The 26,856-nt window shown below is 53.0% G+C and overlaps 1 protein-coding gene across 7 annotated transcripts in view; it reads right to left on the bottom strand.

Annotated features, from left to right (window-relative positions):
• Window positions 1-26,856, bottom strand: part of LETM1 (leucine zipper and EF-hand containing transmembrane protein 1) — a 43,626-nt gene that overhangs the window by 4,236 nt on the left and 12,534 nt on the right. For 2 of the 7 annotated variants that reach the window (XR_013417667.1, XM_015137852.3), the window contains exons 3-11: window positions 23,419-23,869; window positions 17,892-18,035; window positions 15,947-16,084; window positions 13,861-14,064; window positions 9,047-9,166; window positions 7,202-7,333; window positions 6,546-6,689; window positions 5,424-5,555; window positions 2,234-2,368 (exon numbers count right to left, since the gene is read on the bottom strand). Coding sequence is in view for 5 of the 7 variants with exons in the window: in XM_015137852.3 (XP_014993338.2) it covers window positions 2,234-2,368; window positions 5,424-5,555; window positions 6,546-6,689; window positions 7,202-7,333; window positions 9,047-9,166; window positions 13,861-14,064; window positions 15,947-16,084; window positions 17,892-18,035; window positions 23,419-23,869 (1,600 nt within the window). In the remaining 2 variants the exon portion in view is untranslated. Of the gene's footprint in view, window positions 1-2,165; window positions 2,369-5,423; window positions 5,556-6,545; window positions 6,690-7,201; window positions 7,334-9,046; window positions 9,167-13,860; window positions 14,065-15,946; window positions 16,085-17,891; window positions 18,196-19,399; window positions 19,788-23,090; window positions 23,870-26,856 lie in introns of all 7 variants that reach the window. The other 5 variants (XM_078002970.1, XM_078002969.1, XR_013417668.1 and 2 more) reach the window with 5 other exon arrangements.

Raw genomic sequence — 26,856 nt, forward strand, 5'->3', positions numbered from 1 at the left:
AAATTAGCTGGGCATGGTGGCAGGCGCCTGTAATCCCACTTACTCGGGAGGCTGAGGCAGGAGAATCGCTTGAACCCAGGAGGCAGAGGCTGCAGTGAGCTAAGACCATGCCAATGCACTCCAGCCTGGGCAACAGAGCGAGACTCTGTCTCAAAAAAAAAAAAAAAAAAAAAAAGAAAGAAAGAAAAAAGAAAAAGGAATCTGGTTGGGCACAGTGGCTCATGCCTGTAATCCCAGCACTTTGGGAGGCTAAGGCAGGAGGATCACTTGAGGACAGGAGTTCGAAACCAGCCCAGGCAACATAGCGAGACCTTATCTCTACTAAAATTCAAACAAAAAATTAGCCAGGTGTGGTGGTACACACCTGTAGTCCCAGCTACCCAGGAGTATGAGACAGGAGGATCGCTTGAGCCCAGGAGGTCGAGGCTGCAGCGAGCCAAGATCACACCACTGCACTCCAGCTTGGGTGACAGAGCGAGACCCTATCTCAAAAAAAAAAAAAAAAAGCTAATAAATTAACTTGTAAAGGTAATTAAATCCATTAATTCAAACCAGAGAAAGTTACAAACTGTATTTCTATCATACAAATTTCTTATTTTTGTACACTGCCTTTTTAGCAAAAGATACAGAATCTACTCTGAATCTCAATTTCCTTCATATTTGTTAAAGAAAAATTAAGTGAATGAATTAATCAAGGAAATTAAGTGTCTTTTTTTTTGAGATAGGGTCTTGCTCTGTTGCCCAGGCTGGAGTGAAGTGGCATGATCTCAGCTCACTGCAGCCTCCAACTCCCAGCCTCCCACTCCCAAGCGATCCTCCTGCCTCAGACTCCGGAGTAGCTGGGAGTACAGGCACACGCCATCATGCCTGGCTAATTTTTGTATTTTTTGCAGAAATGGGGTTTCACCATGTTGCCCAGGATGGTCTCAAACTCCTGAGCTCAAGTGATCCTCCTGCCTTGACCTCCCAAAGTGCTGGGATTACAGGCCTGAGCCGCCAGTGCCCAGCTTTAAGTGTCTTTTTAAATTTGAAGTTGTTTTTTTCCCCACGAATAAACATCATGGGGAGGCGAGGAGAGGGGAGGGAAGGAACAAGCTGAGCTGGTGATAAGCACCTCACATCCAGTGGAGAACCCACAAGGCATGAGGCTGTCATAAATCCAGAAATGGCAAATTATTTTTGCCAATTGAAAAATCAGTCATCACTACCAACAGAGCTATGAAAACAGTTTTAAAAAAGTCATATTAGGGGCCGGTCGTGGTGGCTCACGCCTGTAATCCCAGCACTTTGGGAGGCTGAGGCGGGTGGATCACGAGGTCAGGAGATCGAGACCATCCTGGCTAACACAATGAAACCCCATCTCTACTAAAAATACAAAAAATTAGCTAGGCGTGGCGGTGGGTGCCTATAGTCCCAGCTACTCAGGAGGCTGAGGCAAAAGAATCACTGGAACCCAGGAGGCGGAGGTTGCAGTGAGCCGCCGAGATCACGCCACTGCACTCCAGCCTGGGCAACAGAGCTAGACTTTGTCTCAAAATCGTATTAGGAAGTAATATTTACAAAAAAAAAAAGAAAAAAAAAAAGAAAAAAATCACCATGGAAGAAAAGAAAAGCCACTTTTACATAATCATGAATAAGATTTCATCATCAAGTGACCAAACTCTTCATGAGACACCTTCCCATGTTTAGAGACTAAAAGATGTGGCCAGGCACGGCGGCTCACACCTGTAATCCCAGCACTTTGGGAGGGCGATGCAGGTGGATCACTTGAGGCCAGGAATTCGAGATGAGCCTGGTCAACATGGTGAAATCCTGTCTCTACTAAAAATACAAAAAATTGAGCTGGGCGTGGTGGCACATGCTTGTTGTCTCATCTACTCGGGAGGCTGAGGCACAAGACTGCTTGAACCCAGGAGGTGGAGGTTGCAGTGAGCTGAAATTGTGCCACTGCACTCCAGCCTGAGCAACGGAGCAAGACCTTCTCTCAAAAAAAAAGGTGCACATGCATCTGTGGCCAGAATGGCACACAGCCACATTCTAGAAGATTGGTCCAGCCAGAATGGCTATGGAAAAGTTACTGTATAAGGTTTATTTATAATTTGCTTTCCTCTCCAAATACTCTCTGGCCAGCTTATCGAGTATCTGACGGAAGTATTATGTAATACTTTTGGGGCCAGTACAGCGATTTTACTCTTCTTGCAGTCTCAGAGTCCAGGGAGCAAATCCTACCCACCTCACTGTAGTCCTGCATGTCCTCCTTCAGCAGCTCCAGCTCCTCCTTCTCCTTGGTGAGTGACTTCTTCTGTTCCTGCAGCTTAGAGCAGGCATCGCTGAGGATGTCAATTTCCTCCTTAGTGATCTGTTCCTCCTGAGATAAAAATGGTCAAATAATAAAGCCTGAGCCAAGGGAAAGAACTAGCCTGTTCCCAAGTGACCGGCTGCTCTGTTCATATTATATGGACAGCCCAGGGCAAGAGTCTCACTGGACGCTCACTGGTAACAAGAGACCAGCAGGGTTCAGGTTCAGTGCTATGCTGGCTGCATGCATGCAGTCACTGTCTGCCCTCATATGCCGAACCGCATTTGTTTAAAGCGTGTCATCTATGAATTGACACATGTACTGTGAAACCTTCACTACAGTCAAAGAGTCACCTCCAAATGCATCTTCATGTCCCCACTGGGACCCGCCGCCCACCCCCAGCAACCTCAGGTCCACCTCCTGCCACGGCAGACTTGGGTGCATTTTCTAGCATCTGAAATAGACGGATCAGCCAGTGCACGCTCTTTTTTTGTCTGGCTTCTCTCCCTCACTTATTCTGAGATGTGCTCCTGTGGTCGTGTGTTTCTTGTTGTTTTTTGAGACAGGGTCTCTGTTGCCCAGGCTGGAGTGCAGTGGTGCAATCATGGCTTGCTGCAGCCTTGATTGCCCAAGCTCAAGCAGTCTCCTGCCTCAGCCACCCCAGGAGCTGGGACTACGGGCACACATTGACATGTCTGGCCAACTTTTAATGTTTTGTAAAGACGGGGTCTCACTATGTTGCCCAGGCTGGTCTCAAACTCCTGGGCTCAGATGATCCTCCCACCTCGGCCCCCCACAGTGCTGGTATCACAGGTGTGGGCCCCGCACCCAGCCCCTCTGTTGGGTTTTTCTTTCCCTCAGCAACACTTTACAGCAAGCACTTCGTGGACAGCATTTGCATATCTTTTTCCAAATTTATCCCTAAGTAGTTCATTTCGGGGGGTGCCATACCGTTCAAACCTTCTCTGACTACTCATTACCATAGTGAAGCACAATTGATGTTCACACCATTTGTAAATAAAGAGTTTTCCTTTTTCCTTTCTGATGTATATGGTTTTGTTTTCTGTATCCAACTGCCCTGACTGAAACCCCCAGGCTGATGCTGAGCTCAGACACCAGCTGATGCTGAGCTGAGGACAGACACCCTCATCGGCGTCTCACCACTGAGGGTGATGGCAGCTAGAGGTGTTTCAGCGGATGCTTTTGACTGGGCTGAGAAAGCTGCCCATGTGTGCAGGACATCTGCGTATCAGGAACGGATACTGGGTTCTGCCATATGCTCTTTCTGCAGCTACCGAGATAAAACATTCCCGGCTTTTCTAATTTAGTCGGTTGTTTTTTTTTTTTGAGACGGAGTCTCGCTCTGTTGCCCAGGCTGGAGTGCAGTGGTGTGATCTCGGCTCACTGCAAGCTCTGCCTCCTGGGTTCACGCCATTCTCCAGCCTCCCAAGTAGCTGGGACTACAGGCGCCCGCCACCGCACCCAGCTAATTTTTAATATTTTTAGTAGAGATAGGGTTTCACCGTGTTAGCCAGGATGGTCTCGATCTCCTGACCTCATGATCCACCTGCCTCGGCCTCCCAAAGTGCTGGGATTACAGGTGTGAGCCATCGCGCCTGGCCAATTTAGTCTGTTAATGTGGAAATTACATTTAAAAAAATTTTGGCCAGACGCAGTATCTCAAGCCTGTAAACTCAGCACTTAGGGAGGCCGAGGTGGGAGGATCGCCTGAGGCCAGGAGTTCGAGACTAGCCAGGCCAACATGGTGAAACCCCATCTCTACTAAAAATACAGAAATTAGCCAGGTGTGGTGGTGGGCACCTATAATCCCAGCTATTCAGGAGGCTGAGGTAGGAGAATCACTTGAGCCTGGGAGGTCAAGGCTTCAGTGAGCCGAGGTCACGTCTCTGCACTCCAGACTGGGCAAGAGAGTGAGATCCCATTTCAAAAAAAAAAAATTCAAGCCAATTTGTATTTTTTGGACAAATCCCATGTAATCATGATTCTTTTTACATAATAGTTCTATTTGATTTGCTAAAAAGTTTAATTTTTTTTTTTTTTTGAGACAGAGTCTCATTCTGTTGCTCAGGCTGGAGTGCAGTGGCGCAATCTCTGCTCACTGCAAGTTCCACCTCCCAGGTTCACGCCATTCTACTGCCTCAGCCTCCTGAGTAGCTGGGACTACAGGCGCATGCCACCATGTCTGGCTGATTTTTTGTATTTTTAGTAGAGACAGGGTTTCACCATGTTAGCCAGGATGGTCTCAATCTCCTGACCCCGTGATCCGCCCACCTCGGCCTCTCAAAGTGTTGGGATTACAGGTGTGAGCCACTGCACCTGGCCCCAAAATTTTTTTTATGGCTGGGCACGGTGGCTCACCCCTGTAATCTTAGCATTTTGGGAGGCTGCGGCGGGAAGATCACTTGAGGTCAGGCGTTTGAGACCAGCCTGGCCAACATGGTGAAATCCCGTCTCTCCTAAAAATACAAACATTAGCCAGGTCTGGTGGTGTACGGCTGTACTCCCAGTTACTTGGAAGGCTGAGGCAGAAGAGTCGCTTGAACCTGGGAGGCAGAGGCTGCAGTGAGCCGAGATGGCATCACTGCCCTCCAGCCTGCGAGTTTAAGATGGAAGGCACCAGGAGGCATCCCATGTAGGCAGCACAGGTGCCTGGAGGCTGCACCTCACAGGCTGGCATGGGGAGTCTGAAGATGCCGCAAGCCCAGATCACCCCACAGGAGGTGACAGCAGGTTGGGCCTGTGGAGGAGGCTTCACCTTGAGGGGCCACATTGCCCTCCATTGTCTGCGCAAGCTGACAAAGGGCCCTGAAACCTGCCGACTGGCATCTCTACCTGCCACACTGTGGGCCAGGGTGCCAAGTTCCTGGCAGCCTCAGCTGTCGTGCACCCAGGCACAGTGCAGAGCCCAGCCGGACTCACTCTCTTCCCAACCACCAAGCCTCCCAGGGGCCCACTGGCCTCATCCTCAACCCCTTGCACCATCTCCTCTCACTGAGGGCTATAGGTGCCCCAGCTAACCTGTCCCCATCCCTGCCCCACAACTGTCCACAAAGCCAGGCCACGCCCTCCTCAGCCTCCAGTGCCCCAGAACCTGCCTCGTTACCTTCAAGCCCCCCAGCACCGGGGCAGTGTCCTTCAGGGTCTCTGACCGCAGGACTGTGTCAGACACTTCTGGCTGCAGCTCAGCCCCTAGCCTTTGGGGAACGGCTACCACACGTTCGGGCTCAACGTCCTTCTGAAAGGCAAGGCGACACCGGCCCGGCGCCCGCCGTCACACAGAAGCAGACTTCTCAATCCCTGATGCTCAGAATGGATGGCAGAGGCCACATTGGGAGCAGGCCTGCCGGTGACAGCGGGCAGCACACCTGCCACAGGAGGTCCCTAGGGAGGCTCCATGCAGCTGCCAGGTCACCTGGGGCCCTCTCTGGAACAGGCTAGAGCACCTCACCCATCTCTGGTCTCCCCATGACTCCACCAAGCTGTCCTGTCACTTGAAGAGAAGGAGGCTGAGCCTGTGGGTGGGCACCATGCATGTGACCCAAGAGGACCACAGGGCCCGCGTTGAAGAGGAGCCCAGAGCCTGGGGTAGTCTGAGGCTCCTCTGCCAGCGCCCCTCACAGCAAGTCCCTGAGGAGAGAGTGGGCACTGCTGTGTGCTAAGCTTGCCCCTCTGAGATGGCTAAGGTACATCTCCCATGAGCACCACCGTGGCCATCAGGGAGTCCCAAAGTCAGAGTTGCAGCCACCACACCCGGGCACCCTGTCTCCCTGACCACTCCAGGGGGAAATAAAAATGCAGGACAGAGCTATAGGGCCACGCACGTGGGGGGCCAAGCACGCGGGAGGCCAAGACTGTGGGCTTGTGGGGTTTCTTTTTTTTTTTTTTTGAGACGGAGTCTCGCTCTGTCGCCCAGGCTGGAGTGCAGTGGCGCGATCTCGGCTCACTGCAAGCTCCGCCTCCCGGGTTCACGCCATTCTCCTGCCTCAGCCTCCCGAGTAGCTGGGACTACAGGCGCCCACAACCGCGCCCGGTTAATTTTTTGTATTTTTAGTAGAGACGGGGTTTCACCGTGGTCTCGATCTCCTGACCTTGTGATCCACCCGCCTCGGCCTCCCAAAGCGCTGGGATTACAGGCGTGAGCCACCGCGCCCCGCCGGCTTGTGGGGTTTCTAGGGAGGCTGGGTCAGGACAGCCTCATGCCCCACGGAGCAGGGCCACCGCTTACCGCCGCCTCCGAGCGCTTCTGCAGCTCCTTCTCGCGGTGCTCCTGCTGGATGGCCGCCTCCTCTTGCAGCGTGGCCTCCAGCTTGGCCTTGTTGTCCACCTGCTCGCCCTCCACCTCGGCTGCTTTCACCTGCGCTTCCTTTGCCTTCAGAAGAGGGTACACCTGGGAGTGAGCCCCAGAAACTGCCAGAGGCCCCTGCTGTCCCTAACCTCTGTCCTCTGCCCGTCACCAGCTGGGCTTCACACACAGGACAGAAGGCACTGCCGAGGTGCCGCCTGCAATTGCTGGGAGTCCTCTGGGCCACCCTTTGTGCTCGCCCGGTGACTCCTGACGTGCAGGGAAGGAGCACAGGCGCTGCTGACACAGTTCTAAGGGCCGTAGCACAGATCCACAGCAGCCAACATGTGGCCAGGTCAGGACCACACAGGGGATGGCAGGCTAGGGGCCGGTGAAGAAGGATGGAAGGAAGGGGACAGGTGGCTGGGTGGGGGCAATAGCAAGGGGGTAGAGGGGAGGTTGTGTGGGTGGGGGGCTCCTTGCCCATGGTTGAGGAATGAGCGCTCTTGCACGCCTCCCCCGACCACAGAAAAGCCACCCCAGAAGAGCGGGGCCAGCTATGAAGAGATGAGGTAAAAGGGGTCTCCGACAGCACGTACCACAATCTCTGGGAGGGTCTGCAGTGTGGACTTGAGCTGGTCGGCTGGAGAGAGGGTGTCCGGGAGGTACATGGCCCGGGACAGGATGAGCAGTGATGTGGGGATTTCCTGATGCAGGTGCAGGTCCAGCCACTGCAACCAAAGCCACATTCAGCAGATGGGCAGCCCCTCAACCCCACTGCCAACACAGCAGGTCAACCCATCTCATCACCAGAAGAGCCCTCAGAGAAGATGGTGTCTCAAGTTCTAAAAGGTCTATTTGTTGCTCTGCTGTGTGACCCGATGACGGCCTTAGTAAACAAAACACCAGAGAGGCTCAGGGGTCAACAGCCCCCACAGCGAGGACCCCAAGGGCCTCAGAACAGGGCACCAACTCTCCACTTAAAAACACCCCAGGGGCTGGGCACCTATAATCCCAGCACTTTGGGAGGCCCAGGTGGGCGGATCACCTGAGGTCAGAAGTTAGAGACCAGCCTGGCCAACATGGCGAAACCCCATCTCTGCTAAAAATACAAAAATTAGCCAGGCATTGTGGGGCGCGCTTGTAGTCCCAGCTACTTGGGTGGCTGAGGCACAAAAATTGCTTGAACCAGGGAGGCAGAGATTTTATCGAGCTGAAATCGCGCCACTGCACTCCAGCCTGTGTGACAGAGCAAGACTGTCTCAAACAAAGAAAACCAGCCCAGGTCAACATATAATGGGCCCGCAGAGGCAGTGCCACTGAGGCCGGTCAGCACTCAGGCCCCCGCAGGCTCTGCACAGACCAGGTTCTGGGACTGGCTGCTTGAGTGACACCAAGACAATCCTCCAAATGCGCAAGAAAGACCGTGACAATGTTTGGAGACAAACTGAACATGGGGCAAAACATGAGAACAAACCCTAAGAGAAGAAAGGCAACGCTGAGAGGTGGGTAGAGAAGGAAAGTGTAAACACATGACACTCGGGCCCCCAGTGCACCACACTCCCCTGGGGGCTGAGGGGCTTGGGAAGGGACGGCATCTGCCCCCCTGCTCAGATGCCCCTGTGTGTGTGGCCCATGTCCCCACGGAGCTCCAGAAGGCTGGGCAGAGTGCTAGGGAGGTTAGCACCCATGCCAGACAGAGAAGGCTCTGCTGGGGAATCGATGGAAGACGCAGCTGTGGAAGGCAGGGGGTGCCACAGGATCACACCATAAATACTGTCTGTGTCGAGAGGGGAAGTGTGTTCACACACTTTCATCTACTCTTGCAGGTTGTGTGAAAAACCCGGCAGGAGGATGATGACCAACAAGGGCATGCCAGTGCCAGGGCACTGGGAGGAAACTGGCTGGAGCCCTGCATCCCTTAACCTTTCCATGTAAGAGTGAGTGGCCGGGGCCACCACTGCCCAACCTACAAGCCACTTGATCTGATGGCATTGGGAACAGGCACCTGCTCAGGGCACGGCCAAGAGAGGGGGCAGCTCCAGACGTCAGACCACGCCATGCCACCCAAACCTTCCATGGCCCCAGTTCAGAAAGAATCAAAATGTGAACATGTCTGACAACTCAGAGGTGAACTCTAGTCCTCATCTGACTACAGATAATCAAAATAGTAAGTTACCAAGGTCTTTAAAATCAACTAAAAGCAAACAAGAAAAAATCAAAGCAATATTCAAAAGGCAATGAAAAGCGAGAATGCAGGGGTGTGAATGTGATAAGACCAGAAGGGTGAGAAACAGCCCAAACATCCTAGCCGTCCCCAGAGAGGTCAGAGTGTCGCCTCGCCAGGCCCGCCCAGAGTTTGAGAAAAGCCTCCAAGTGGCCTTTCAAGGCTGACGTTTCCCTTGAGCCGATGCTGGCCTGGCATAAGGCAAGTATTCACGCACCTGCTTCAGCTGGCCCCTCAAGCGGTCTTCCGTGACGCCCAGGGCCCGCATGCCTCGTGCCCGACATGCCGCCTGCAGCTCCTTGACGTTCAGGCTGTCCACCCCTTCCTCAGCAATCAGCTAGAAAACAAAGCAGTGAATTATCATCCGGGACAGCTGCTGGTGGGTCACCGTGTCTATGTGAACACCTCCAGAGTAAGTGGCTAACAGGTTTTGCCAAGCAAGAATCAAACCACTGCCACCAAAGCCCAGTTCTAGGTTTGAAGTGGCTGGAACCCTGTGATGGAGGGTCAGGATATTGGGAAGTGCAGAACGGCCACGACCATTCCCCTGAGACAAAGAAGTCCACCTCCATCCCTCTGTCCTGATGGCAGAACCAGCCCCACCCTGGCTACTCCTGTCACCTAATGTTTCTCCTGATCCCCACAGTCCACCATCTGCCAAAGTGTGCCCAGGATGGAAAAGAAAGAGGGACAGAAGGAGAGGGAACCAGATACTCTGAAGATACATCCTGACCCCATACCCAAAGGGCCCCTCTCTTCTGCTCAGCCCAAGGTCACTGTGACCCCAACTGGAAAAGCAAACAGGAGTCCCAGAGATAGAAGACACCAAGGCATACAGGGAGCAACAGGTGAAGAGAGACACAGAGAAGTAATGACAGCCACCACTAGGTAGATGCTGGCAACAGGGTTCCCACGCCAGGACTCTGCAGCAGGGCCCATCATTTTAGAGTTCACTCCACCTCACAACCACCCTGTGGGGTAGGCAGTACCACCATCTCCACTTCTTTTTTTTTTTTTTGAGACAGAGTCTTGCTCTGTCACCCAGGCTGGGGTGCAGTGGCCGGATCTCAGCTCACTGCAAGCTCCGCCTCCCGGGTTTAGACCATTCTCCTGCCTCAGCCTCCCGAGTAGCTGGGACTACAGGCGCCCGCCACCTCGCCCGGCTAGTTTTTTTTTTTTGTATTTTTTAGTAGAGACGGGGTTTCACCGTGTTAGCCAGGATGGTCTCGATCTCCTGACCTCGTGATCCGCCCGTCTCGGCCTCCCAAAGTGCTGGGATTACGGGCTTGAGCCACCGCGCCCGGCCATCTCCACTTCTAAAACCAAACTTGACATAACTGTGGACACACATCCAGTTTTAACAAGTAACAGAGCTCCTGTGCATAAGATGCCTCCCCTAGTGTAATGTCTCACCAGCAGCACTGCAATGAGCACATGCCACCCACCCAGTCAAGACAGAGGCCACCTTCCCCAGCTCCCGGTGCTGTCCGTTCAGATACGCTTGTCTCCACGTCTGCAGCTGTCACCTGGAGTGCTCTCTGAACAGGATCATGCCGGACGTCACCTCTGGGGCTCCCTGAGGACCCACTGGGGGTGCTGTGGGTGTGCTGGGTTAGGCCTCTCACTGCCACGCAGCATTCCACAGCGTGCGTGCCCTCCTTAGCCAAACCCTTCGCCCACCGAGCTGGGCTCCTCTGGTTGATCAGCAATGAAGCTCTTTCTGTCTGCTTTCTCCTCCCTGTCCTCCTGTGGGCTGGCTGACCTCTGTTAGATTTCGCTCTGGGGGTCTGAGTCTCTGTGCAGCATTTTTAGTGTTGCTCTGCGGATCGCGACACACAATCCACGGGCGCAGCTCACTGCAGTGCGGTGGGGTCGGCACTCCCCCACGAAGGCAAGCACTGAAGCCTCCCCTCCGTCTGTTCTCAGCTGTCGCCTCCACCGCATCGTCACCTCCACCCCACCACGGAGCACGTCCCTCAGCCTCGCTTGCTACAGAAGGTGCAGGGAGAGCGCAGCCTGCTGTGCCGACCCTCACTCTGGTTGCTGGGAACTCCTCCTGCTGCCACGAGGTACTTTCTCTTACTGTTTCCTCTCTGGTCGAGGAGCTTCCCTCAGCCCTTCCTTTAGGGGAGGTCTGCTGGTGACAGTCGCAGCTTCCTTCCCTCTGATACTGCCTTGGCTCCCCGTCATCGCTATATTTTTGCTGGTGAGAGATCCTGGGTTGACAGTTCTTTTAACAATTGAAAAATAATGCTCCACGTCCTGTGGTCTCCACAGTTCCTGGAGAAATCCATTGTCATTCAACTTTTCCCCTAATAGTAAAGATGTCGTTCTTGGCCAGGCACAGTGGCTCACGCCTGTATCCCAACATTTTGGGAGGCCGAGGTGGGAGAATCACTTGAGCCCAGGAGTTTCAGACCAGCTTGGGCAGCATAATAGTAAGACCTCATCTCTACAAGAAAAATAAACAAAACTAGCCGGTGTGGTGGCACACACCTGTGGTCCTAGCTACTCGGGGGGCTGAGGTGGGAGGATGGCTTGGTTCTGGGAGGTCAAGGCTACAGTGAGTTGAGATTGTGCCACTGGACTGCACTCTAGCCAGGGCAACAGAACAAGACACCATCTCCCCCAAAACCCAAAAAAAAGACCTGGCATTCATAAATGAAACAACAACCACACACACATACACACACGTGTGCGTGCACACACATACACACACACACACGATGCCTTTCTCTCTTTGCCTTAAAACTATTGTCTTCAGGTTCATTAGTTTGACTCTGATGTGACTTGGTGTGAATTTTTTTGGATTTATCTTATTCAGGGTTCACTCAGCTTCTGACATTTGCAGATTTACATCTTTAACTGAGCCTGGGAAGTTTTCAGTCAGCCATTATTTCTTGAGGTACTCTTTCAGCCCTGCTCTATCCTTTCTCCTCCGGAACACCAGATAACACAGATGGTCAACACTTGCTACAGCACAGGCTGTGGGGCTCTGTTCAACGTTTTCTACTATTTTCTCTCTGTTGTTCAAATGGGTAATTTCTATCATTTTATCTTAAAGTTTACTCGTTCTGTATTTTATCTTCTCCATTCTGCTGTTGACCCCACCCAGGTTTTGACTTTGGATACTGCATTTTTCATTTGGTTCTTCTTTTTTATTTTTATTTTTTTAAGAGACAGAGTCTCCCTCTGTTGCCCAGGCTGGAGTGCAGTGACACAATCATGACTCACTGCAAGCTCAATCTCCCAAGCTCAAGCAATCCTCCCGCCTCAGCCTCCTGAGTAGCTGGAGCTACAGGCGCAAGTCATCACGCCCAGCTAATTTAAAAATTTTTTTGTAGAGGTGGGGGTCTCACTATGTTGCCCAGGCAGGTCTCAAACCACCGGGCTCAAGGAATCCTCCCACCTTGGCCTTCCAGAGTGCTGGAATTACAGATGTGAGCCACTGCACCTGGCCTTAGTATCTTCTCTGAATATCTTTTAATATTAATATTTAATAATATCTTTTCTTCTCTTTCTTTGCCAAGATCTATTTTTCAAGTGTTTTACTCTGTTGTGGCTTTTGTAGCTTTGCATTGGTGGCTGTTTGAGGCCCAGGTGCAGGGTCTCTAACTGTCATCTCAGGGTTGGTACCAGGCGTTGCCTTTTCTCATTCACTGATACCTTCCTGCTTCTTCAATCTAGATCTGACTTCCAGTTTGTCGCAGCTGACCTCCTCTGGTGCATGGTGGCATGGGTGGTGGGTATTCTAATTTGCACAGAGTTTGCAATTGATGATCTGGCATCTACTAATCCCAGGGCCAAGCTAACAAGGCCAAAGCTGTTTCCACCTCCCTGTGGTCCAGCTTTCAAGCACCAACCACAAACCCCAACGTCTGTGTTTCCCTTCCTGCCCAGTCAGACATGTCTCCACCTGCTGCACACAAGGAAGGCAGGCATCGTCCCCCCGAGCTTACTGCTCCCCATGCGTGTGGAGGCTTTGTGGGGCCAAGTGACAGGGAAGCTGTGGGTAACACATTTCTCTCAATGGCACTGACCTCTCCATGTTGTCACTCATTCACATCCATAAGCTAAATCCTAGGCATATTTCAGAAGTGGTGGGAGCGCTGCCTCGGAAGAAGTGCAGGCTCCCCACCCAGCCTCCACAGACATCCGCGGGAGCGGTGCTGCTTGCTACCGCTGGGAGCGGGTGCGTGGGAGTTCCAGCTCTCACAGGTGCCTCTCCCAGCAGGAGGGCAGAAGCATCTCAGTACTGTCTCCTACCTGGCTCCCACGGGCACAATGGTAGACATGGCCTTGTTCCTGCTGGGCAGTGGTCAAAGTCCCAACTCCCCGCTGGGTCCCCCAGGCCACCCCAGCGGTGGGGAAGTGTGGCGGACACACTATCAGATGAGAGGAAAGCTCAAGCCCCCGACGTGGTCTCCACTGACACTACAGGGGCTGGCCCCGCTCAGCCTTCTCTGACACCATCCCCGCCAGGGCTAGGGTGCCTGCTGGGTCCCAGCAAGGGCAGGATACAGGCTTCCCACATGACCTTGCCTTGATTCGTAGGAATGACTGGCCCTCAACTCCGTCTCAAAAAAAAAAAAAAAGAGGAGTAATCAGACCCAGAAGGAGGGCAGCGCCCTGAAAGCACAAAAGGGCGTGAAACACAGTCAAGCGCGTGCGATGGACGGGACAGGGCAAAGGGGCAAACGGACCCTCGATGAGGCCCCTCCTCATGGGAGGAGAGAGGCACGGAGGCGCCGTCATCAATAAGCAGGACGAACACAAAGACAGACACACCTAAGCAAGTTATTGTAAAACGGATGAAATCCAAACACAGAGAGATCATCTGAGAAGCTGCCAGAGAAAAGACATCCATCTTCAAAGGATCTGCAATCTGCAAGTGGCAAGACTTCTAGTGAGCTTATTTTCCATTGTTCAGCATCTTCCCGAGTCTCTACAATGAGGACATGCTGCTTTTGTCATCAGGAAAAAAAAAAAAGGTAAACGCTATAGCTGTGGCACAGAGTGTGGCCGGCTTACCTTGTCGTCTGCTTTTATGGAGCGCAGCCGCATGGTGAGCTGGAAGCGCAGGAAGTTGTTGGTGCCGATTGACTGTAGCTCCAGCAGCTTGCACAGGGCCACCAGCTGCGGCCGCGTCAGGTTGTCCAGGGTAAGCTCATCCTCAAATAATTTGGAAAAACGCATGATTTCCTCATTGCTGGGCCTCTCCCCCGTCTCCCGGATCTGCGGAAGTGGTCACAAGGGTCATCCCTGGGGTACGTGCCCACCCAGCTCCCTCCCATGACCAATCACATTCCCAAAAGGTGCTGCCTCTCATCCTCAGGGACTCAAACCATTGACTTCTTTTTTTTTTTTTTTTTTTTGAGACAGGGTCTCGCTCTGTCGCCCAGGCTGGAATGTAGTGGTGTAATCTCGGTTCACTGTAACCTCCGCCTCCTGGGTTCAAGCGATTCTCCTGCCTTAGCCTCCCGAGTAGCTGGGATCACAGGCTGCGCCACCACGCCCAGCTAATTTTTGTATTTTAGTAGAGACAGGATTTCATCATGTTGGCCAGGCTGGTCTCAAATGATCTGCCCGGCTCAGCCTCAAACCACTGACTTCTGACTCAAGTGCTGGGCTAGCCTGGGGAGAGGTGGTATCTGGCCTCTGGACCTGCCCTTCCTGAGACAGTAAAGCTGAGGCTGCTGTCTGCTGGGGGAGAGGCCTGGGCCTACCGGCTGCTGCATGCAGGTCCTGTGATCCTCTCTCTGCCACAAAAGTGGCTGGGACCCTGCTGCTCTGGGGCAGGAAGAGGTGCACCCGTATGCACCGACATCTCCCACAGATGACTGCCTGAGCCTTGGGGGAGGGGTGTGCCATCTAGCTCTTTAGGGAGAGCTAGATTCCCTTAGCACAGATCACTCAGAGCCCTTTGGGTGACCCTCTGTGGTTCCTCCCACCTGAGGGACAAGCCACCAGCTCAGTCTCTGCCAAGAGCTGGGTTAGGAGGGTCCCTAGCAGAGAGGACAGACGAGGGAGGACGAGCCTGACTTGGTGCCCAGCTCAAATCGTAACATGCAGGATGCCAGCTCCAAGACATGGTTTCAGGTGCGCTCCTGGGGGCCACCCTATGCAGCACACCAAAATGCGGGTGACCGCAAGCACGTCCTTCTTGGCAGCTCGGCAGCCCAGGAAAGGTTGGGACGAGCCCCTCCTCCCACTCTGCCAGGTGCAACATCCTGGGTGAGGCTCCCAAAGCATGGCTCCCCCTAGAACATCTTGCTGGAACCACCACCCACTCCTTGGGGGCTCAGCAGCCCCATGGCCGTGCCGCCTCCTTCCAAGAGGCTTCTCTGTGGTTAGGCCTTGGCCTGGCAGTCTTTTCTGTCAAGGGTTAGACAGCAAGTATTTCTGGCTTTGCAGCCATGGAAACCACTCGCCTCTGTGCTGCAGTGGGAAAACCCCACAGACAAGGCACACGCATGGCTGGAGTTTCTAGCCCCAGGTTTAAGCTCTTCCTGCACTTCAGACATCCTTCTGACTCCGAAGTGTCCCAAGTCCCTCAAGCCAATGACACTGGCCTCGTCAGCCCCATCTGGTCCTCAGGGATCTCGTCCATGGCACCCACCCTCTCCCCCATCCTCACCTCACGCCACATGACCACAGGAAACCTCGAGGGCCGCTCCTCCTCTAGAGCCCCCACTGCTCTCACAGTCCAGGCCTCTGACCAGCCCCTGGGACCTGGGACCTTCTTGACTAAGTCTAGCCAGAGGGCAGTGCCCAGCAGAGGAGCCCGGCCAAGCCACCCACACCTCACAACATCAGGGTCTCGGGCCCCTCATGGGTCAGATTCTACTGTGCCTGGAGGACTGCAGGGTGATGAGACACAGACACCCGTGATTCTGAAGGCTGACGAGGAGCAGCCACCACAGCTCAACTCACTGGGAGCTCAGGGAGGCCAGACTCCTGACACTCCACTGGCCCTCAACTGAGCCTCCTGGGTAAAGTCTCAAGCGCCAGCCAGCCACCTGGGGGAGCTCCACTCTGCTGAGCACAGCGAAGGGGAAACAGAAAAGCAAGGAAGGCTCCCTGGTGAGGTCACAGGGACTCAGACGCATCACAGCACCTTCTGGAAAAATACAGAGAAGTCTTTGGTGGCGCTGCCCTTGGCTGCCTTGTTCTTCAAGGCCATCTCTTCGATGGTGTCCTGGAGGAACTTGGCCAGCTCCAGCTTGACCCGAAGCTCCTTCTTCAGTCTCTCCTCCTGCAAGGGCAGAGAGGGCACTGCACTCCAGGCCCCGGCCTCTCCTGCCGGCACCTAGACCCTGGGGCCTCCTGGAGGGTGGGCTCAGGAGTGCACTCCAACTGCTCAGACTGTGGTTTGGGCAAGGAAAACATCTCACGTTTGTGCCCAACCCCCACCCCCAGAAACATTTCACAAAACACTGACTCATATAAGTGCAATACATTCTCAAACCCTTTTATTTCATGGTTTTAAAAAATACCCCTGTGGGCCAGGCACGGTGGCTCATGCCTGTAATCCCAGCACTTTGGAAGGCCAAGGTGGGTGGATCACCTGAGGTCAGGAGTTCGAGACCAGCCTGGCCAACATGGCAAAACCCCATCTCTACTAAAAACACAAAAATTAGCCAGGCATGCACACCTGTAATCCCAGCTACTTGGGAGGCTGAGGCACAAGAATCTCTTGAACCCAGGAGGTGGAGGCTACAGTGAGTTAAGACTGCACCATTGCACTCCAGCCTGGGTGACAAAGTGAAACTCCATCTCAAAAAACAAAACAAAACAAAACAAAAAACAAACAAACTCGTGTGATCCCCTAAAGCAAAGGTCGGCACACTTTCCATTAACAGGCTAGACAGGAAAGCATTTGGCCTTCATGGGCTGTGTGGTCTAAAACAACTGCTTAATTCTGCTGGTGCCTCACAGACAAGACACATGATTGGGCATCGCAGGTTCCCACAGGGGACTGAGAACAGGCAGGGTCCAGATCTGGCCTGTGGGCTGCAGCTGGCTGACCCTGCCCCAGAAGGACCTCACAACTCCCCTACAGCATGAGGAACACTGGTCTAGAAAACCTGTATTTTAGGCCGGGCGCGGTGGCTCAAGCCTGTAATCCCAGCACTTTGGGAGGCCGAGACGGGCGGATCACGAGGTCAGGAGATCGAGACCATCCTGGCTAACACGGTGAAACCCCATCTCTACTAAAAAATACAAAAAACTAGCCGGGCGAGGTGGCGGGCGCCTGTAGTCCCAGCTACTCGGGAGGCTGAGGCAGGAGAATGGTCTAAACCCGGGAGGCGGAGCTTGCAGTGAGCTGAGATCCGGCCACTGCACCCCAGCCTGGGCGACAGAGCAAGACTCTGTCTCAAAAAAAAAAAAAAAAAAAAAAAAGAAAACCTGTATTTTAAAACACATTGAGCTGGAAGCAGTGGTTCACACCCGTAATAACAACACTTTGGGAGGTCATGGCAAGAAGATTACTTGAGCCCAGGAGTTTGAGACCAGCCTGGGCAACATAGCAGATCTTGTCTATAAAAAACAAACAAAATAAATTAGTCAGGCATGGTGGCTTAGCCTGTAGTCCCAGCTATTCAGGAACTAAGACAAGAGGATCACTTGAGTCCAGGAACTTGAGGCTGCAGTGAGCAGTGATCGAGCCATTGCACTCCCGCCTGGGTGACAGGGCAAGACCTGTGTATGGTGGTACACGCCTATAATCCCAGCTACTTGGGAGGCTGAGGCAGGAGAATCTCTTGAACCCGGCAGGCAGAGGTTGCATGCAGTGAGACAAGATCGCACCACTGCACTCCAGCCTGGGTGACAGAGTGAGACTCTGTCTCAAACACAAATAAATAAATAGATAAATAAATAAATAAAGAAAAACAAATCCAAAACCCAGCATCCACTGAATAATTATCGCATAGCACAAGGACGATATGAAGATACATAGTCTCGAAAATGTCTAGCACTTGAAATAGTCACAAACAAGGAAGCTACCACAATGAATTTCAATCTTGTTCCAAAACAAGCAGTTGGGATGCTGCCCTCACCTTGATGGACTGAGTCTCAAATGTGGATGGCAACATGTTGGGGAAGAGCTTCACAGCAACAGGCAGCAGAAACTCCATGAACGGCACCACCACGAACACGAGGAATGGCACCAGGCGGAAGAGGTCAGCGCAGATCCGGAGAAACTGGAAAGGGGTGGAATCCATCAGAGGGGAGTAGAGCACATGTGGGAACAGGGGCAAGGGGTGTGAGCATTTCTCCTATAACGGTTTACAGGCACAACCTCAGGCAGCGACTCACACGACCCACTGAGGACTCTAAGTTCTAGAACCACTCAGCAGACCACTACCGAAACCCACTTCTTTCTCAGGGTCCAAAGCAAGTACCAGCAGCCTCCAGAAAAGGAGGGTATAGTGCTGACACCAAGGGCCACTGGGTGCTCCCGGCGATTCGGTCCTCCAAGGACACTGGCCAGGAATCCGGGCTCGGGGCCAGCAAGTGAGGGCTCAGGCTGAGGACTGGGCATGACTAGAGTGGTGAGGGGTCACCAGGATTGGCTGACCCATACCTTCTCCTGGAGGGTGCTCTAGAAGCAGGGCTTCTCTTGTGTTTCCTCAGACTATACTACAAAGCAGTCATTAGGAAAAAACCCAAGTATTTCATTGACATAAACAAACTAGTGCTTGATGCCATTAAAGAAACACCCAATTTGAAACAATCAGAAATCCCCGTGAAGCCTGAACAACTGCTGGAAAACAGCGTGGGTGATGCTGCCCCTCCTCGGTGCTGCTCACATGGGTCCTTTGGCCAAGGTGTTCCGTGTAGTTCCTATGTTTCCACTGGCAATCCCAGGTGTGAGCAATCCCAGGGAGACGCCCTGAGAGCAGCAATGTCCTCTTCCTCCTCCCCAGCCTCTCTCTCCCGACCCTGCATTCATGGAGCCAGCCTCTACTCTCATGGACACAAAACAGAAGCTCCCTAACTCTCCTATCTGTCATCTGTAGGAGGGGAGAACCCTGCCTTCCTGTACATTCATTTTTCTATTTATTATTGCACTGGACCCATGGACTCCTATATTTTTTTCACTGATTACAATTTATGACTGTCTTTATTCCCAAACGGTTCCGTATTTGGGCAGGACATATCCTTAAAGCTGGTACGTGTTTTTTGATACGTCTCATTAATTTTTTTAGCAGTTCTACTGAGGTGTAATTAATATACCATAACATTCACCTATTTTAAATAAATTTGGCCGGGCGCGGTGGCTCAAGCCTGTAATCCCAGCACTTTGGGAGGCCGAGACGGGTGGATCACGAGGTCAGGAGATTGAGACCATCCTGGCTAACATGGTGAAACCCTATCTCTACTAAAAAAATACAAAAAACTAGCTGGGCGAGGTGGCGGGCGCCTGTAGTCCTAGTTACTCGGGAGGCTGAGGCAGGAGAATGGCATAAACCCGGGAGGCGGAGCTTGCAGTGAGCTGAGATCCGGCCACTGCACTCCAGCCCAGGCGACAGAGCGAGACTCCATCTCAAACAAACAAACAAACAAAAAAATAAATAAATAAATTTGATGATTTTTGGTAAATTTATACATTGTGAAATCATCACTAAAATCCAAATTTACAACTTTTCTTTTTTTTTTTTTTTTTTTCTTTGAGACGGAGTCTCGCTCTGCTGCCCAGGCTGGAGTGCAGTGGCCGGATCTCAGCTCACTGCAAGCTCCGCCTCCCGGGTTCTCGCCATTCTCCTGCCTCAGCCTCCCGAGTCGCTGGGACCACAGGCGCCCGCCACCTTGCCCGGCTAGTTTTTTGTATTTTTTAGTAGAGACGGGGTTTCACCGTGTCAGCCAGGATGGTCTCGATCTCCTGACCTCATGATCCGCCCGTCTCGGCCTCCCAAAGTGCTGGGATCACAGGCTTGAGCCACCGCGCCCGGCTCTTTTTTTTTTTGAGATGGCATCTAGCTCTGTCATCCACATTGGAGTGCAATGGTGCGATCTCGGATCATTGTATTTTCACCTCCCTGGTTGGAGCGATTCTCCTGCCTCAGCCTCCCAAGCAGCTGGGATTACAGACACGTGCCACCAAGCACAGCTAACTGTTTATATTTTTGGTAGAGACAGGGTTCACCATGTTGGCCAAGCTGGTCTCAAGCTCCTGACCTCGGGTGATCTGCAGCCTCCCAAAGTGCCGGGTTACAGGCGTGAGCCACGGTGCCCAAACAAGAAAATAACTTCTTAAATGTTTTAAACACAAAAGCGGAACTACAGATCCCATCCTCTTAGAGCACATTTAAGTGCACAGGATTATCTTTATTTTTTTTATTTTTATTTTTTGGAGACGGAGTCTCGCTCTGTCTCCAGGATGGAGTGTGGTGGCGCGATCTCAGCTCACTGCAACCTCTGCCTCCCGGGTTCAAGCGATTCTCCTGTCTCAGCCTCCTGAGTAGCTGCGATTACAGGTGCCCGCCACCACGCCCAGCTAATTTTTGTACTTTTAGTAGAGACAGGGTTTCACCATGTTGGCCAGGATGGTGTCGATCTCTTGATCTCCTGATCGGCCCGCCTCGGCCTCCCAAAATGCTGGGATTACAGGCGTGAGCCAAGGCGCCTGGCCAGGATTATCTTTAAAAAGGAAGGCTGGTGCCAGGTACAGTGGCTCATGCCTGTGATCCCAGCACTTTGGGAGGCCGAGGCAGGACTGCTTGAGGTCAGGAGTTTGAGACCAGCCTTGGCAACACAGTGAGATCCAGTCTCTACAAAAAATTTAAAAATTAGCCTGGTATGGCATCAGTATCTGTGGTCCCAGCTACATGGGAGGCTGAGGTGGGAGGATCCCTTATGCTTGGGAGGGCTGAGGCTTTGGTTAGCTTTGAGGGTGCAATTGCACTCCAGCCTGGGTAGGGGAGCGAGACCCTATCTCAAAAATAAAAATAAGTAAATAAATACCAGAGTCACACAAACGTGATATAAACCCCAAGAGCTAGAAACCATGAGGTGTCCTTGGGAGGAAAGGGTGGAGCGGACAGGAGATGAGGCTGCACCTGGGAGAGTGGACTTGATTCTCACACAGGGCTGCACTCTCTGCGGCCCATGGTGTCCCACGGCTCTCACAGAAGCAAACGATATCTGTGCTGAAGCAAACTAGCTCACCACCTACATCATACAAGGTGTACCCCTCTGAAGTGAGATTCCATCTCTTTTAACTTAAAAAAACTAACTAAGGCCGGGTGCGGTGGCTCAAGCCTGTAATCCCAGCACTTTGGGAGGCCGAGATGGGCGGATCACAAGGTCAGGAGATCGAGACCATCCTGGCTGACACGGTGAAACCCCGTCTCTACTAAAAATACAAAAAACTAGCCGGGCGAGGTGGCGGGCGCCTGTAGTCCCAGCTACTCAGGAGGCTGAGGCAGGAGAATGGCGTGAACCCAGGAGGCGGAGCTTGCAGTGAGCTGAGATCCGGCCACTGCACTCCAGCCTGGGCGACAGAGCAAGACTCCATCTCAAAAAAAAAAAAAAAACAAAAAAAACAAAAACTAACTAAAAATAAACTAATCGAGCTTTTAGACTTAAAAACATAGCCACTGAAAATAAAACCTCAGTGGTTGCATTAAATAAGATTACTTCAGCTGAAAAGAAAATGAGTAAAATAGAAAGAAGACATCTAGATTGCAGCCCCGAGACAAAGACAGAAAATGGAGAATCTTTTTAGAACCGTGAAGGACAGCAGGAGCTGGTGCACCAGAGGCCAAACCAGGAGCCCCAAGAGCCTGGCCACTGGTGAGCAAGCGGGTTCTACGACAGATGGCAGATGTGGAACCTTGGGGTCAGGAGCACGGATCCCAACAATAAAAACAAACTCACCCAGAGAGACACACACAGCCCTCCAGACAAACCTGGAAGCAATAAGACAGGGCCTGCACCTGCACCAGAAGTGCAACAGTGCCGACGCAGACCCCTCCCTGGAAACAACAGCGGGGAAGGGGAATGGCATCGAGAGGGTCAAGGCATTGAGAGTGGGTGGAGGTGTGTGCTCAAAACTGCTGGTGGGAGAGTCGAAACATGAGCAGAAGGTGTTGCAATTCAATTCAGTGGCTAGGTGCGACTTTGCATAGGTGTGGTGTTATGACAGGTATTAGTTCCTGGCTCAACTGCCCTTGTTACAGTCTTTTGTGATAATGTTAGGTGTGTCGGGCCTCGGGGGCAGGCCTCTGACCTCCCTACCCTCCTTTCACCTGCCCTCAGGCAGGTCACTAATCTTCCCAACTTCTTGACTATGGGTTTTAAGACCCTCCCTAAAGAGGGTTCCGCCCTATGCCGAGGGAAGGAATGCCCAAGAGGACTGGGTTCAAGGAGCTTCCAGAAAGCTGAACACTGTAGAGGTTCACCGGGAGTTGCGACCCGGGAAGCATGGAAGCTCCATGCCCCTTCCCTGTACATACCTTGCCTGATGGTCTCTTCACCTGTATCCTTTGCACTATCCTTTATACTAAACTGATAAGTGTTTCCCTAAGTTCTGTGAGCCACTCCAGCAAATTAATCGAACCCAAAGTGGGGATGGGGGTGCCATCACACCTCATGTAGCCCATAAATACATGTACCTACTATGTACCCACAAAAATAAAAAATTAAAACAATTTAAAAACAAAGAGGGGGCCAGGCATAGTGGCCCATGCCTATAATCCCAGCACTTTGCGAGGCCAAGACAGGTGGATCACTTGAAGCCAGGAGTTTGAGGGCAGCCTGGCCAACATGGTGAAACCCCTCTCTACTAAAAATACAAACATTAGCCAGGTGTGATGGTGTATGCCTGAAATCCCAGCTACTCAGGTGGCTGAGGCAGGAGAATCACTTGAACCCAGCAGGCAGAGGTTGCAGTGAGCCAAGACTGTGCCACCACACTCAGGCCTGGGCGACAGAGTGAGACTGTCTCAAAAAATAAAAATAAAAATGAAGAGGGGTTGGTGGGAACCTAACTTGAAGCCAGTCTGTTAGAAGTTCCGAGAGGCCTGGACTTGAGACTGGTGGGCGGCATCCTGGGGACAGAGTCCTCACCCTGTGGGATCTGATGTTATCTCCAGGTAGATGTTGTCAGAACTGAATCAGAGGACACCCAGCTGGTGTCTGCTGTGTGGTCTTCTATGTGGATGACTGTTGCAGTGGAGGGGAGATGAAAAACACGGGTAAACCGAGTTTTTCCTAGGCAATAGGTTTTTTTCTCTACCAAACAGAAAGCAAGCCCTAAAAATAACTTTCAAGCAATCTATAGAGTGAAAAGAATTTGGGCACGGCCCAGCACGGTGGCTCACACCTGTAACCCCGACACTCTAGGAGGCTGAGGTGGGAGGATTGTTTAAGCCCAGGAGTTTGAGACCAGTCTGGGCAACAAAGTGAGACCCCGGATCTACAAAAAACAATTAGCCAGGTGTGGTAGCACAAGCCCGTGGTCCCAGATACTCGGCAGGGTGAGGCGGGAGGATTGCCTATGCCCCGGAAATTGCGCTACTGCACTCCAGCCTGGGTGATACAGCAAGAAAAAAAAGAAAGGACTGGACATGTCCCCATTACCTGCCTGCGCTCCCGGCGGGTCAGGGTGTGGCCGTTGAGGATGCGCCAGAGCATGCGTGCTGCGATCTTGGTGTCGATCCATAGCAGGCGGAAGCCATGGTAGTAGTGCTTCAGCTCGTCCAGCACCCTCTGCCCCAGGGACTTCTTCACCACCACCTCTGCGGGGGGGCTGTACACTGGGCCACCTTCCTCCAGCTTCTTGTTTTTGTCCTTCAAGGACTTGAGGGACTTCTCTACTACCGAGTCATCGCCAACAGGGCGTGAAGAGTGCCAGCCGCGCACAGGAAGGCACCGAGGTCCCACGACCACAAAACCCACAGAGGTAGAGGTCCATGGCGCTCCCAACACCGTGCGAAGGCACTCGGGTCTCAGAGTCCAACAGCCGAGGTGATCACCTCTGAAGGATGGGTACACAGGGTGGATGGAAGTGCAGCAGCCAAACGGAACATTCCTTGAAAAGGGAAGAGTAGAAAACAGTATTAAGAGCCAGCACTGGCCAGGCGCGGTGGCTCAAGCCTGTAATCCCAGCACTTTGGGAGGCCGAGACGGGCGGATCACGAGGTCAGGAGTTCGAGACCATCCTGGCTAACACGGTGAAACCCCGTCTCTACTAAAAAATACAAAAAACTAGCCGGGCGAGGTGGCGGGCGCCTGTAGTCCCGGCTACTCGGGAGGCTGAGGCAGGAGAATGGCGTAAAAACCCGGGAGGCAGAGCTTGCAGTGAGCTGAGATCCGGCCACTGCACTCCAGCCTGGGCGACACAGCGAGACTCCGTCTCAAAAAAAAAAAAAAAAAGAGCCAGCACTAGCCTTTGACAGCTCAGCACCAAACACCAACAGCAGCAAAACCCACATGCCCCGTGCCATGCCATGTCACAACCACACACAGTCCCACCTACTTCCTGATGTTTGCACTGCCCCTGGGGAGCCCTTCGGAAGGGAGGCCAGGACAGCGTGCAGCCCCCTCAGCCCCACACCTCGTCGGACAGCAGCATGGGCTTGCTGATCCCCACAGAAGGGCGGGCAGGTCAGACACAAACACAATCAGCAAAGGATGGATCCCTGGGTGGGTCTCCCAGGCCCACTCCCAGAGACTTGGGGAGGTAGGGTGCATCGCTTTGGCACTTCGTGGGGGAATGGAGGGCAGAGTAGAGACTTTGTTGACTTTGGAGGTCCTCTCCTCCAACAAGCGACTTTCTGGAAAGACCCGTGGCTCTTGAGCAAGACCTGCAGATCAGTAAGGGCGCTCGCTGACCTCAGATCTCTACACTAGCTGTCTGCAGGCACCGGAGCAAAACAGTAAAATCCAAAGAATAAGGCCCAAAGCCCATCTCCTCCTCCTCTACGCACCTGTCCACTCTGGCACCAGCAGGCTCTGAGATCAGAGCCTCACACCTGCCCCCTTGCCTGGACATCCCTAGCTCACGCCCTTGCTTTACTCAGACCTCCCTGACCACTGCACCGCTCTGGCCTCTCATCCACAGTGCTGCCTCCTAGCGGGTGCCCTGCTGACAACTGGCCATCTTAGAGACCAGGTGCATACTGTGTGCACCACACTTGCTTTCTCCCAACCGGAATGTGGGTCTGCGAGGGCCAGAGAGCAGGCTCGAGGCCTCACAGGCGGCAGCGGGAGGCTGGCACTAACCCAGACCCATCTCGGTCCAAGCTGCATCGGCCCCAGCAGCCGCCTGTGCCGTATCCATCACAGAAAGGCCTTGAGGAGGCCACTGCAGCCCGAGCATCTGCAGCATGGACTGTGCCTGGCCCAGAGCCTACGGTTTGTGTGCAACACAGAGACTATCATTTGACCGCAATGTGGTGCCACAACACCATTTACAGTCCAAAATTCAAACAGCTGACCTGTGTGAGGCCCTTTCAGGCTCACGATCTCCTGCGTGTCTTGCCTGGCACACTAGAAACTCCCCTGCAATTGGGCACAAATCCCCCCTGGGTGGCCCGAGCTCACCTAAAAGGCCATGTGTGTCGTATAACTTCACATCAGCTCCTCCTGCTTCCATCAGTTCTCTGTGCCTGGCCTGACACCAGCGGCAAAGCCGGAGTTCCGGAGCAGACTGTTGGAGCTCAAATTCCAGCTCCAGTACTTACTGCTGTGTGACCTTGACTGAGTAATTTAACCTCTCTGTGCTTTGGGAGCATTTCTAGTGAATTCGTGTGTTAATAGATACTAAGTACCAGGACAGTAACTGAGACATGGGAACACCCACCAACGATGTGGCTCCTGTGATTACCACTGCCTCACAGCCTCGGAGAAGCCACCGATCAGAGCTGAAAGCCAGGCGGGGACTCTCCGGACCCGCTGCTTGTCTCTCAGATGGGGATACTGGGGGCCTGCAGACACAGGCCTGCCTCGGCTTGTAGCCCGGAGAGGGCAGTGCGACTGGTGCAGGGCACTGTCAGCCCAGGGCAGCTTAGAGTGAGCGCACACCAGGATCAGAAGCCCAGGCAGCGGGGGCTCCTCTCTGCACCAGTAATGGTCTGGGATCTCCCACAAGAACTCTCCCAGGCTCAGAGTCTTCCCTCAATTGCAGACAAGCAAACCCAACACTGACCTCATGGAAAGGTTCTCAAGAATACGGGAAACAGACACATGGAAGGTGCCTGGTGGACACCAGTGAGGCCTGGGAGGGGCAGAAAGGGGGACAGGCACCCCCCCTTGGTCACCTCCCCAATCCCTGTGAGGGCAGCTCCAGGCTCTCTCCAGGGTGGCCCAGCCCCACCCACCATGTCTCTAGGTTCTCCCCAGCTCTGGAGTCACCTCTGAGCCAGGAAGAGGCCCCTGAATCCACACAGTCCAGAGTCAAGGCATGCTGAGGGCCGAGCCACACAGAATGCAGCAGAGCCCACGCAGCCTCAGACTGCCCCCTGGCCAGGCTGTGTTCCTTCTGTGAGGTGGGCTCACCTCCCAGTGTGGGTGACGACAGTGCCCGTGCATGGGAACACACCTCCTCCCTACATCAAGCTGAATTACACAACTTCCCAACCCTCAGTTAGCAAGGAAGATGGTGGCTTCCACAAGAAGGCATGATGCCAGCAGTCACGGGGTGTTGACAGGCAAAGACGAAGACTCAAAAAAACAGACCAGGCAGAGAAGCACAAGGCGGACTCAGTGAAGGCAGGGAGCCATCCAGAGTTGGACACACCCACAGGGGCCTGGTCCTCACCACAGTAACATCCCCCGGCAAATCCCATCAGCATTCACACTAAGTACAGATTTAGAAACAAAAATGCCTCACATCAGCTGAGGTCTCCCCACTGAATGAGATTCAGGTTTGCTGGGTCTCACAACTGCTGTCTGACAGTCTGCTTAGCCAAAGTCTGGGCGCTGCTTCTCTGCCTTTGTTTCTATGGGAAAGAACGCTGGAAGCTGATACATAATGTCCATGATGTTCTCTTGGATCAAAAATACTCTGGCAGGGCG

The sequence above is a fragment of the Macaca mulatta genome, chromosome 5 (assembly GCF_049350105.2).
Source record: "Macaca mulatta isolate MMU2019108-1 chromosome 5, T2T-MMU8v2.0, whole genome shotgun sequence".
NCBI classification, from domain to species: domain Eukaryota; kingdom Metazoa; phylum Chordata; class Mammalia; order Primates; family Cercopithecidae; genus Macaca; species Macaca mulatta.